This window comes from Solanum tuberosum, unplaced genomic scaffold, assembly GCF_000226075.1.
Source record: "Solanum tuberosum cultivar DM 1-3 516 R44 unplaced genomic scaffold, SolTub_3.0 scf00101, whole genome shotgun sequence".
In the NCBI taxonomy this organism is placed as follows: Eukaryota; Viridiplantae; Streptophyta; class Magnoliopsida; order Solanales; family Solanaceae; genus Solanum; species Solanum tuberosum.
In genome coordinates this window covers 468,218-481,818 of record NW_006239029.1, presented here as the reverse complement: position 1 = coordinate 481,818, position 13,601 = coordinate 468,218, and the positions used below count along the sequence as shown (strand labels likewise).

General features: G+C 32.2%; 2 protein-coding genes across 3 annotated transcripts; one reads left to right on the top strand and one right to left on the bottom strand.

The window, feature by feature from the left end:
• Nucleotides 1-3,673: 3,673 nt before the first annotated feature.
• Nucleotides 3,674-9,054, top strand: LOC102598281 (serine carboxypeptidase-like). The gene is made up of 8 exons (XM_006348951.2): nucleotides 3,674-4,041; nucleotides 4,840-5,008; nucleotides 7,127-7,246; nucleotides 7,371-7,514; nucleotides 7,606-7,756; nucleotides 7,863-7,951; nucleotides 8,065-8,326; nucleotides 8,659-9,054. The coding sequence occupies exons 1-8, from the start codon at nucleotides 3,689-3,691 to the stop codon at nucleotides 8,877-8,879; spliced, it is 1,509 nt and encodes a 502-aa protein (XP_006349013.1). The 5' UTR covers nucleotides 3,674-3,688; the 3' UTR covers nucleotides 8,880-9,054.
• Nucleotides 8,255-12,521, bottom strand: LOC102598623 (uncharacterized). Of its 2 annotated transcripts, XM_006348953.2 has the most exons (4): nucleotides 12,050-12,521; nucleotides 11,812-11,932; nucleotides 10,099-10,284; nucleotides 8,255-8,341 (listed from the first exon to the last, which is right to left on the bottom strand). In XM_006348953.2, the coding sequence occupies exons 1-3, from the start codon at nucleotides 12,338-12,340 to the stop codon at nucleotides 10,112-10,114; spliced, it is 585 nt and encodes a 194-aa protein (XP_006349015.1). In that variant the 5' UTR covers nucleotides 12,341-12,521; the 3' UTR covers nucleotides 8,255-8,341; nucleotides 10,099-10,111. The 2 variants fall into 2 exon arrangements, with proteins under 2 accessions (XP_006349015.1, XP_006349014.1); XM_006348952.2 differs by lacking the exon at nucleotides 8,255-8,341 and having other exon boundaries at nucleotides 9,813-10,284.
• Between the last annotated feature and the right edge of the window lie 1,080 nt (nucleotides 12,522-13,601).

The window sequence follows — 13,601 nt, the reverse complement described above, 5'->3', positions numbered from 1 at the left end:
AATTTAAAATAATTTTTTTTGTCTATATTGTAATTTAATTTTTGTATTTGAAGAAAAAAAAATTGGTCATCTATAATAAGTTTTACAAGAATATTAGTGAAACATAAATAAATTTGACCATCAAAATAATAAATCTAAATTAGTCATTGAAACAAAAAAAGTAAAAAAATAATGTTTGAGGAGGATTAAATATACCCATATGGGATTATAGTTTTTTTTTTTAAATAATAAAAAAATTAAACTAAAATTAATTTTTTTTCATTTCCATTAGAGGGAAAGGGTATATGTGTGCCATTTGTATATAAGTAGGGGTATATATGAGACACTTTCATAACGAGAGGTATATCAGCTCTAAATGACAAAGTTGAGGGGTATATCAGACCCTTTTCCCTTAATTAATTAAATGCAAACTACTTCGGAAAATTGCTTTTTAAAAATCACTTCTGATAAAAGAAATACTACTTTTTCAAGTAATAAGTAAGATATATTATTATATAGAGAAGTCAATTCGTTATCCTTGAATTTCAAAAGTTATGCATGTTTTTTATCGATCCTAGACGAACTTCTCGATCATCACAAAGAAAAAGATGAGTATACTAATAAATAAGTCGGGGTTTTCTATACGTTCCCTACAAGAATTTATGTTTTTTATTCTTTGTATTTTTCTTCGATGATATCATTGTAGACTTCATCCAGTAAAAAAATATACAATCCTCAAATTATATTTTGGTTCCACCTTTTTTTTTGGACCACATTGACATTCCACAAAGCAAATACAATTTTCTTGTAATATTTTTTTGTAAAAAAAATTAGTCATTATTTACTATATATACCTCTTTAATTTTAGGTCCACATATACTTCCTTAGATTTTATTATATGCAGCTGTATATCTTATCTCATGTTAGTTGTTATTTAGTGCATTACACAAAGAACAACGGCTAAAAAACATTAAAAAATAAAATATCTTTGATGTCACATAAAACCAAAAATTCTTGTAAAAATCTTGTCTCAACTAAAATACTATGTGATATCATGAATTATAGTAATTGTAATTTTAAAATATTGTTTCATTAGTATTAAAACAATATTATTAATCATCGTTTTATATAATATATATTTGAAATATTTTCTTATATTTAAATTGTAAGTGATAATAGATTGTCGTTTTCTTATTATGAAAAAATAAATTGACAAGCATTATATTGAGTGTGCTTGTGAATATCCTATAAGTGATAGAGACTTGTAATTTTGACATAATAATCAATCAGTCATTGACTTGTAATTAGACCATTATATGTTTTTTTTTTTGGATCTTCGGATAATCCATCGGGTGAGTACCGTGTGCGCATTGGGTAAGTTTTCACTGTCTAATAGCTTGCAAACTACACTCGGCAAGCCATATGTGACAGACTCGATTCATAAGGCATTGAGGGAGATTGATCCCAAATCCGTGTGGATAACCACCTTCCAAACCAACTGAGTCATTCCGAATGGTTCATCAATCTTAATATGAATTGTTTAGACTTCATCGTCAATCTTAATATATATGACTTGAAACCCCTATTTTTGGTCCTTTTTTCTTTGAATAAAACAAAATTAAGTTATTATTTTTTTCTTTAGGTCAAGTCAATTTCCCCATATCTTAGGTATCGATAATTGACAACTCCATTAAAAGAAAAAAAAAATCTACAATAATTTTTCATATTTTACATATGCCTAAACCTTGATTTACAAAGTTATTCAGTACTTAGTATTGATAAAAAGTAATAGGCACGTGAAATAATTAGTTAAGATACAAAATTCATCTTTACATAATTTTAACTACCAAGATTTCTTAATAATCCGTTCGTTAAATAAGATTAGCGATATAATATTTTTTATTTTGCGATTGAAGGTGTTTGTGCTAATTCTTGTTCTATTATAGTATTAATTTCTTATTTGATATCTGATATTCACTTTGAAATCAAATTAATTCGAACCCACATAAAAAAAATTAACTCAATTTTAAAAGTAAAATATTCCCTACGCCACGATGTAATATATGAGAATATATTACGTGAAACATAAGCAGGTATAATATTTTAAGTTTTCTTATTAAATGACGTCTTAATTTCTTTGTTCAAGAATAATTTAACATTAATTTCTCATTGCTTTAAGGGCACACAGTCCTTGCGTATTCTTTTATTAAGAGCCATGTTTCACTAATTAATCCTTAATCAGATATTTCGTTCTTAAATTTTAATTACAGAATCATTTTTATTAGAGACTGTTTTATTTTAAAGTAGAATTTTCTATCGCGTTCCGAATTAATCGGGTTCCAGAGTGGAGTATCTCAGCGCAAACATAAATTAGTCTAATTTTAAAGTAGAATTTTTCGATATAAATTTAGATTACATGAATATTGATTAGTTAAAACATAAAATGAAACTTTCCGATATTAATATGATTTAGTTTAAGCTCAAAGTCCAACTTCTCAATATGTATTTGGATTAGGTGAGTCCCTAAACAAATACCAGACATCGAATAGAAAACAAAATGAGAATTGCAAGAGTTATGTACTTCTACTTTCATTTAATTAAAGTACATACACTTATACGACGATATAATTGTATGATTAAATTGGATTTACTAAAGCCACATACTTAAATTATTAATTATAGTAGGAGTATTAATTTCCCAAATATATAATTCTTACAATTAATGGAATTAACAGTTCTTATTTAAGAAAAAAATGTGTACACATTGCCCTCCAATATTCAAAGTTTCAAAATATTATATATCCATTTATATATTATTTAACATCCTTAATTATCACAAATCAAATCAATCTATAATAATCATGTAAACTATTCTTAGTGATTGAGATAATACAAGCAATTAACTAAGCACATTTATCCTTTAATTAATTTAAATATGTTATTTTGGTTCCTTAATACACAAAAAAATAAGATTTAAATTACTTTTAGAACTAATTATTCTCAAAATATGAAGTAATAATACAAATTCAATATAACATACGATCATATTTAAATAGTTTATTGGTTAACCGTAGTTGAGGACCAAATGGGCTAAGAAAAACAATGTATTAATTATTTTTACTAAGGTAGAATTGAGATGATAACCCAAAATGTGAAATTACTTTTATTTAATCAAATTCCTAATTAATATCGAACCCTATGTAATATTATAATATATAATAAATACAAATAGATAAAACCAAAAAGAAGAATAAAGATGTGAATTAGGAATATATATCATTCCCCGATCGAGCCGTGTTTTATCAGAATCAGTCTCTCTACTTTATAATTACGTACACTCATTCTCTCAAGAGTTCACTTGTGAAATCACTCTATATATATTATTGTGATTATAAATGTTAAATAAATATCGAACTATATATTATTATATATAATAAATAAAAATAGATGATAAAACCCCAAAAATATGTGAACATAGAATATATATCGTTTCCTTTTTCATGCACCAATTTTTTCCAACCAAGAATTGATAATTGTCCAAATTAATAGCATAGTAAATAAACCATTAAATCCCATGTTTCTTCCCCCACTTTCCTCCCTCTTTCACACAATTATAATAAATAATAATAGTCAATTCCTCACTCACATTCCCTCCTTATAAATAATCTCAAAAACTCAAATAATTCTTCATTCACATTTTTTTAAAAAAATGTCTTCTTCATCTTCATTATTCTCTCTTCTCTTTGTTGCTATATTTCTTGTTTTATGTTCCCAAATTGCCCTTTCATTATCACCCAATTTTTTCTTACAATCTCATGATGATAATATTAGTCCAAAGAAATTTCAATTAACAATGGGTGAAAAATTGATTAGGCAACTTAATTTGTTCCCTAAACATGATATTAATATTGTTTCTTCAAAGGACAATAGTGTCAATAATTATGAGAATAAATTATTTGAGAAGAAATTGGATTTATCTTATCTTGGTGATTCTGGTTCCACTGTCCAAGACTTAGGTCATCATGCTGGTTATTTTCCTCTTGTACACACTAAAGCTGCAAGGTTTGATTATTTATCTTTCATCATTATATATTATTAACTTTCTTTCGTGATGTCTTAGAACAACGATAAAATTCTCATCATGTAACCTTTTGTAGTTACGTGTTTGGACCGTGGAATTATCGTGATTGATATTCGTATCATGGTAGACTGATTAGATTACATGCGTTGGGATACGGTTTTTTTCAAATCTTATATGAGTGCGGAATATTTTGTCCCCTGTGCTGCCACTTTTTTTTTTAATTCTTGCTTTGACCTATTGGTTATTGATTTAAGCCATGGAATCAGTCTTACTAATATTTAATTTGTGTCAAGGTAGACTGATTAAATTATACTCCTTTTATAATATGAGATCATTTCCCGGACCTTAAGCAAGGACTCGGAATATTTCATCTGAGCTTCCCTTTTTTTTGTTTGTTTTTGTTCAGAAGGGAGGCCTTGAAGCAACGATATAAGTTATATGTACTTGACTTATAAATCATTGGTTCGAGCCGTGAAGCCAACCTAACTAGTACTAATCTTCATATAAGGGTCCCCCCATGATGAACCAAAAAGTCTTTAGGACCTATTATTAAGAATAATGATTTTTTTTCTGATTCAAATGGCAATGAGAGTGACGCTAAAGTTATTTTCTTCTGACCTATAAGTCACTAATATGAAGCTTACATTACATCCACTTAAAGTGTAATCTTTCCTCAAATCTACACGAACGCGACATACTTTGTGTACCGGACATTTGTTTTTTTTGTTCATCATGGATTATTGTGGTTTATTAATTTTTTTTGTTTTGTTTTATTCTAGGATGTTCTATTTTTTCTTTGAATCAAGGAGCAACAAGAATGATCCAGTGGTGATATGGTTAACAGGAGGACCAGGATGCAGCAGTGAATTGGCTTTATTTTATGAAAATGGACCTTTTAAAATATCAAACAACTTGTCTCTTGTCTGGAATGATTTTGGTTGGGACAAGGTAATTTTTTGGATTTTTCCTAATTTAATATTTAGTGTTTTTAACAAGAATAGTATTATTAACAAGAAATAATTTTTTTTTAATATGTTAATTATTATATTAGCAACTTGTTAATTATTGATTGAACTATTTTTTCTTTCATTCATGCAAAGTCATTCTTTTTCACCAACTAACTAATCTGTTTTGACAGTTTTTTCTATTCATTAGTTGTGACTTAAATTAGAAGAAAAAAATAAATAAATCTTGAAATCAAAAGTAGTTCAACTCTTGTTATTGACTTATATGAATTTTATTTTATTTTATTTAGTGCTCTATTTTCATTTAATTGCCTCCACATAAATAAAAACCCTAATATCCTCTCCCCCTTTTTTTTCCCTTTTTGTCAAAGAATCTTTTTTTAATGGTCAAGTAAAGTTCTCTAAAAATAGAAAATGACATTATATACTTGAAAGACTAAAATTTAAATTTTATGTGTCAATATATATAATAGATGTTGCATCCTCTCAATTTCTTTATATATTTGAACCTCCTTAACGAAAAATCTAGCTCCACTTTACCATTAATTATTTTCTTATGGTTAATAGATCACCAATTCAAGCCGAAATAAGCGCTTATGTTTGCTTTAGGATAGAGTACCCTACATAACTAGAGAAAATGGCCAAAAGCCTCCCCAATCTATAGCCGGATTTCCAACTACACACTCATACTTCACGGGAGTCCTATTACCCCCTTGGACTATTTTAAAGTAGAATTATTTGCTCCCTAAATGCTGATGTGGCAAAGGAGGTGTAGTTCACTCTCTTTGGGAGAGTGAGAGATAAAAAAATATTAAAATATTAACTTTATAAATATTTGATTTATTTCGTATTAATATTCTATTTTTTAAAAAAAATTATGTTTCCTTTTATTCTTTTTATCTTCTTTATCTTTTCCCTTTAATCTTCATAGATCCATAGATACTGGTGGTTCACCTCGACCACCAGGTTACTGCCCTCCTCAACTTTTCATCACTAAGTCTCATCTTCAAATCACATACTTTTCATCATATCTCTGCTTTTCAAAACTTTGAAAATTTGTTGGTTGCTCAAAATCAAAATCAAGATTGAAAGTTAGAAGAATCAAACTTAAGTTAGAAGAATCAAACTTTAGACTAGTCATTAATGGAGGAGTTCACTAAGTAATATATTCAATTAATGGAGAAGAATTCATTAAAGGAATCATTGGTAACAGATCCTTTGATGAAGAAGACCCACTTATTGAAATTGTTGTAACCATCAATTGAGTTTCTCATATCAATCTTTGAGAAATGTTATAATAGCAGAAGGAGAAACAATTTTCAGTGATAGAATTTTTCGTTTGTCTCTAGCTTTAAAGAATGGATTTCCTGGTGTCTAGAATTTCGATGAAGGTCGAAGATGCGATAGTCATCAAATCTGCAGAAGCTTTCAAAGAAAAAGAAATGGAGGAATGGAAAAGAAAGAGAAAAGGAGAAGATGAAAATATAAGACAAAAAAAGTAAAATATAAAAGAATAATTAATTTTTTTATAAAAAAAAAGGGTAATATTACGTGGCAGCGCGTGTTGACTACTGCCTAACACAAATCTGGGCGTGAGTTTGTAGAGGGATAGATATTTCACTTTTAAAAGGTTCAAGGGGTTAATAGGACCTCCGTGAAGAATAAGTGTGTAGTTGGGAATTCGGTAATAGCTTGGGAGGGCTTTTGGCCATTTTCTCTACATAACTACAATATATTTCATTTGAGCTTTGCAACTCGTAAACACAGAATACTTTATGCATAGAGTTGTCTTTTATTAAAAAACAACCACTTTGTTTTAAAAAGACATGTTTAGTGAATGTTTTGATGGAAAGCCTTTGAGCAACAACAAAGTTAGTATGATTTATAAATTTCATGTTCGAACGATGAAATGAATCACTAATGTTTGAATAGGTTTGCCTAGATTACATCCCTTCACTATTTGCACTTAGTACACCATTTTTTAGAAGAATAAGAAGGATTTTACTCATAAAATAGCTGGTATAAAGAATTTTTACACTATCAATGTCCAGAAGTTAAACTCGAAAAATAATATTCCCATTTACTTGTTGCGAATCGACAGGTGTCAAACCTTATATACGTTGATCAACCAACTGGAACTGGTTTCAGTTATACTTCTGATCAAAGTGACATTCGTCACAATGAAACTGGTGTAAGCAATGACCTTTATGATTTCCTACAGGTTTGTTCCCTTCATCTCTTTTCAATATTTTTTCAGACTCCACTCGTGAGATTACATGAGTATGTCATCGTTGTTGATGTCTCTAATCCGTATTTTGATTAATACGATGTATTTTATATGATAGGCCTTCTTCAATGCTCATCCTGAGTATGTAAACAATGATTTCTACATTACTGGAGAATCATATGCTGGACATTATATTCCTGCATTTGCTTCTCGAGTTCATCAAGGAAACATAAAGAAAGAAGGAATTCACATAAACCTCAAGGTACTTTCTTTCATATAACAAGTCGTTTTTCGGGGTTTTTTTCCGACTTGTTTTGGTTGGACTATATATATTTACATGCTACTTTGATCAGGGTTTTGCTATTGGTAATGGCCTCACCAACCCAGAAATCCAGTATAAAGCTTACACTGACTATTCTTTGGATATGAAATTGATCAATCAAACAGACTACGATCATATAAATAAATTATATCCAAAATGTCAACAAGAAATTAAGCTTTGTGGTAAGTTTTTATCCTACGTAACACTAAAACAAGTTAAATTCGAAAAAGAGAAACCTTCGAATTATCTCGATACTCTTGACATCATGTTGTGTGAAAATATTGGCAGGAAGTGGTAGTGAAGATGCATGTATGAAGGGATTTAGTGATTGCACACTCATTTTCGACAATATATTGGACATTGCTGGCGACATAAATGTAAGAACGTGCAACTTCTTTCAGTTTTTTCTAACGAGACAAGGGTGTCATATAACTACGAGCACATATGTTTTAATAACAATCTGATGGATTTGTGACTTTTTCACCTGTAGTACTACGATATCCGGAAGACCTGCAATGGTAGCCTCTGCTATGACTTCTCGAGAATGGAAACTTACCTCAATGATAACCAAGTTAAGGAAGCCCTTGGTGTTCCCACTGGTATTGATTTTGTCTCGTGTAGTTCTTCAGTTTATCGGGCGATGATGAAGGACTGGATGAAGAATCTTGAAGTCGGTATTCCTCAACTTCTTGAGGATGGTATCAATCTACTCATTTATGCTGGAGAGTATGACCTTATCTGCAACTGGATTGGTAAGCTTCATTCACCTATAAAAGAAAAGCGCAAAAAAACTCTAAAAGGTCCGTTGGGGTTTTAAGTGCAAATAAAGTGTAGGCTTTTTAGTCCAAAATTAATAATAATAAGCATGGCAAAGTGAAATATCAATTAGTGTCGCCTCTTCAGACGAGGCTCATTGGCAAGGAAAAGTATGCCTTAGAACCTTGATGACGATGCTGAAGCGCACATTAAGCGAGGCACAACGCTCAACACGTTTTGAGCCTCGCTTAAGGGCTTACGCGCGCTTTTGACAACACTGATAAATCTAAACAGTGTCGAGTAAACTATTGTTTCTTGAAATGGACAGGGAACTCAAATTGGGTGCATGCAGTAGAATGGTCTGGGCAGAAAGGCTTTGAGGCTGCACCGTCTGTTTCTTTCACAGTAGACGGTGAGGAGAAAGGTGTTCAAAAGAAGTATGGACCACTGATGTTCCTCAAGGTCCACGATGCAGGTCATATGGTGCCAATGGACCAACCTAAGGCAGCACTTGAAATGCTTCAGAGGTGGACTCATGGCAACTTGTGAAGAATCAATTTAAGAACCACACATACTGAAACAGATTAACAATTTACCAGCTTTATAATATCAGCAAAACATAGAAAATCATGTAGATACATTTCACCCTTTCAGGTGAATGTTGTTCTTCTAAGTTATTGGATTAAGCATTATAACATATAGTGAACCTCACTGTTTACTCTTATGATTTGTTATTCCTATCCTGCATTATGTTGATCACGCCGGTGTCAAAGTAATTAATCATTTCAAACCTGTAAGGAGCACAGTGGTCGAACAGTATTCAGGGGATAAGACAAGGGCATAAACAGGCAAGCTATTCAATATAACAACTGACGAAACTAATTTTGATTCTAGTTTAACTGATGTTAAGAACTGGTTGTTTGTGTATTTTCTGTGCCTTGACACTGGGGGAAGAGAACAGATTGATTTTTTCCCAAGCAACAGAACATGTAACTAACACTTTTAACGCTGAAGTGAATTGATCAATACTTGCAAATACTTCATACTTTTACCCCTTCAGTGGTGATACTCAAGCAGCAGGATCGTAAGTTAAATTTTCACAGTCAGAGGATAAACTTTTAAATAAACAGCTGGTACAATGCCCCGATTCCTCGGACTCTGGTACAGGTTGTGCATTGACATACCAGACTTAAAGGAAATTCTACACTTAATATTGGACTAGCTTTAAAAAAAACAAATATACCCTACAGGTCCTGTATGTTCAACCAATTCAGCTAAATAAAGACCACATGATACACAGGATCCAGGTCCCCAATTTCTCTGGCTCTGAAACAGACAGTTTCAACATACCAAACTTGAAGAAAATTTCTCCAATTTAAACGACCATATACTTGTCCCAGGCATTTCCGGTCTATTAAACAAGTTCATTTTACATCAAGATTGTTTATTTATGTCTTAGATATCCTCATTGAATTGAACATATTGAATGGGAAACAGAATCACATGTTTATTGATCTTGTTAGATGGCACATCAAGCAAACTTTGATATGCTACCCAAGACTTAAATTTCACATTTCATTTAAAGCTTTCATAAGATAGATAACTATAATAATGGAAGCGGACCCATGGTCTTCTAAGCTCACAGTAGTGTTTAAAGGAGAAAACTAATATTTAACAAAAGATGCATTCATGTTCTTTTTGTCAACGGAAAGATGGAGATGTACAGAAACATTAAGGCTGCTCAAAAGAACATTTGACACACAAACACCTGAATGCAATAGCTATGAACCGCCTCTTGCTCGATATAGTTCCCTCAAGGTCTCGATCACAGGCCGAAAACCTGTCCGCAATGGCAAAACTGATACCACTCGTAGATGTCGTGCATTCCCATTCTTTGGTTGGGACAAGGTGATCTTCAGCATCTCTCCCTCCAAAGCATTACCGGCAGACGCGGCTGCATAAAAGAATTCTCAATAAGTCAGAATCCTCTTCATATGGCCAAGCAAAACACTGTAAGATGCAATTATAAGATTCTTGGAAAAAATTTCATGGACCATGACCAAATACTCTCTCCGTTCCATTTTACATGAGAATTTTAAGATATTAATTGAACTTATGTATTACATTTAGCAATAGTAGAAGAAAATAATCAAATGATTGTTGGAGTTTAGTAAGATTGAGAAACATTTCAACAGAAATATGAAATTTGAATAAGATTAATAAATTAGAATACTTGAAAGTCAAGAAAGTCGTGTGGCAATAAAATAGTGCCAAGTGTCAACCATCTTGGGACATCCCCAAATAAAAAGACTTATCCCATAAATTGGGACAGAGGGAGTAAGTTTCATTAGAATTTTCAATTCCTACAGAAACATTCACATCATCTCCTACTTCTTTCATTCTTTTTTGTTTCATAGAATTCCTAAAGCATAAGGAAAACAAAATTTATAACTCTTATTGATGACAGAGGCAAGTATAAAAAGTGTGACTTTTCATTTACTACTACAGTCAAATCTGTCTCTAATAACGGCTAAGTTTTCTTTGGAACTGACTTTCATATTATATTTTAGTATATTCTCTACAGCATCTCATTATAGCAGCCCAAAATATCCTGCAAACAATGCAGTTGACTTATTTCAAGCATAAGTGAAATTGCCATTGTAAACTGCAAACTGGAATGCAATTATAAAAGGTACAACAACAACAATCCCACAAGTATGGCCTGGGGAGGGTATGATGTACGCAAACCTTACCCTTACCTTTGTTTGTGAGGTAGAGAGGTTGTTTCCAATAGACCCTCCACTCAAGAGAAGTGAATTCAAAGCCAGATTGACAAGAAAATAACGATAACAAAATAGCAAGAGAAACAATACAAATAAGCAGCTGGAAATAGTAACAACAACAACAACAACATACCAATGAAAAATCCCATTGGGTATACTAACTAATACTACTAAATGAGGAGAGTAGACTAGCCCATGTCTCAACCACATAAAAGTGTGACAACACTCAATTACTTACCCTTCTAGCCTAATACTTGACCTCCATACCTTCCCAAATCTTCAATAAGCTGAAGATATGTCATGTTTTGTCTAATCACCTTTCTCAGTTCTTCTTAAACATACTTTTACCTCTCCTAAAACCTGCTATAGACAACCTCTCGACTACTCACTACCCTTCTAACCTAATTCTCGTCATTCATACCTTCCTATGTAGGGTCATGTCGTAGTAAGCAAAATATGTGTCATGTTCTCTCTAATCACCTCCCTAGTCCTTCTTAAGCCTACTTCTACCTCTCCTTGTGTAGGGTCAAGTCGTAGTAAGCAAAATATGTGTCATGTTCTTTCTAATCACCTCCCTAATTCTTCTTAAGCCTACTTCTACCTCTCCTAAAAAACGCTATAACCAGCCTCTCACACACCTCCTAAATGATGCATCAGTGCAACTTTAAAAGATAAAAAGGGAGATTAATCAAAGTTACCAGCAAAAGGGTGAGTCTTGGCAAAATCAAAGAACTCATCAGCAGAACAACCAAACAAAACCCTAGCCGCCCTATCAAACATTATCACCACTACCACTCTTTTCTCAGTAGCTATCGACATCTGCAAAAAAAAAACAAAATCACCCACAAAAAAAATATCAAATCTTTGACAAAAGCCAACCAAAAAAGCATCAAAATTGCATATAACAACACAAAAGAAAAAGAAAAATTCACATACAAGAACACGAAAGAGGCGTTTGGAACCAGAAGAAGCAGAGTTAAAGTTGCAATTTTTGCAAAAGGGTATTGAAGAAGACGAAGAAGAAGAATTGGGGATATGGGTATTTGGAGAAGGGTCAGGTAGAGTCTTTTCACATATAGAACAGACTGTGTAAAAGAGATTGTTGTGATCAATGGCTACCACCATGGAATTTAGTGTTATTGGCTGTTTATCATTGTTAGGTTCTTCTACTAATGGTCTTTTTCTAGGGTTTGTTTGGCTGTTGTTATTGGAGCTTTCTGGATTCATTGATGGAGTTTTTCTTGTTCAGAATATTCAGTTTGTTCAAGAAAATGGTATAGTAGAAGGTGAAAGATTGATGCTGTGGGTAAAAAAGAACTTGGTTAGGGAATGGTGTGTTGGGTAAGGAACAGAAGTAAAAATTGTATTTATTTTTTGTCACAAAATAGGTTTTTAATATTCAATGTAATTTTATTAAGAATTGAAGTCGCGGCTCTTTCAGAGTTTCTACATGTGAGATTTATGGGAAAGAAGATCATGTTATATTTGCGAATAATTTGATGCACTATCATCATTCAAATTTTTGAGTGAAGTGTCATCAAAAGATATAAAATGATATGCTAGCAGCTCTCAATTTCTTTCACCAGAATTGCCAAATGGTGAGATCTTGCGATGCCTCTTTTATTGCTCTAATTCCAAAGAAGAAAGGTGTTGTGGAGCTTAGAGACTATAGACCTATAAGCCTCACAGGCAGTGTCTATAAGTTGTTGGCTAAAGTCCTAGCAGAGAGGATGAAAAAGGTGATGAATTCTCTAGTCTCAGGGCAGCAAAGTGCATTCCTAAAGAATAGACAGATGCATCCTTAATTGCTAATGAAGTGCTAGACTGGAGAATGAAAAGTGGCGAGTCTGGGATCTTATGCAAATTGGATATAGAGAAAGCCTTTGACCAGCTCAACTGGGCTTATCTAATCAATATTCTGAAACAAATGGACTTTGGTAGTAGGTGGATAAGATGGATATTCTTTTGCATTTCAATAGTAAAGTTCTCAGTTTTGATCAACAGAAGTCCAACTAGATTTTTCTCTACTCAAAAAGGGTTGAGGCAGGGGGATCCACTCTCTCCTTTTCTATTCATTCTTACAATGGAAGGGCTATATCAGTTGTTAACTAAGGCTAAAGAACTCTAATGGATTCAAGGATTCCAAGTAGGCAACAATCCAGCCATTACTGTCAATGTCTCTTACCTACTCTATGCAGATGCCACTCTCATTTTTTGTGGAGCTGACATGTAGCATGTCACGACCCAAGCCTACACCCTGGACGTGACCGGCACTCGAGAACCATTGCTGGTCCCCAAGCAAACCTTCATCCTGGCTGACTACAAGGGGAAACTGATTCAAGCATACAAAGCTTAAAACTGAATAAAATCAATAACTCAAATACAAAGCTTTAACTCAAAAGAAAACTCTGAATAAAAATAAGATATTCAACTCGCCATAAAATAGGCAACTTAAGTCTTTAAAACATTTAATAAAATAAATGATACA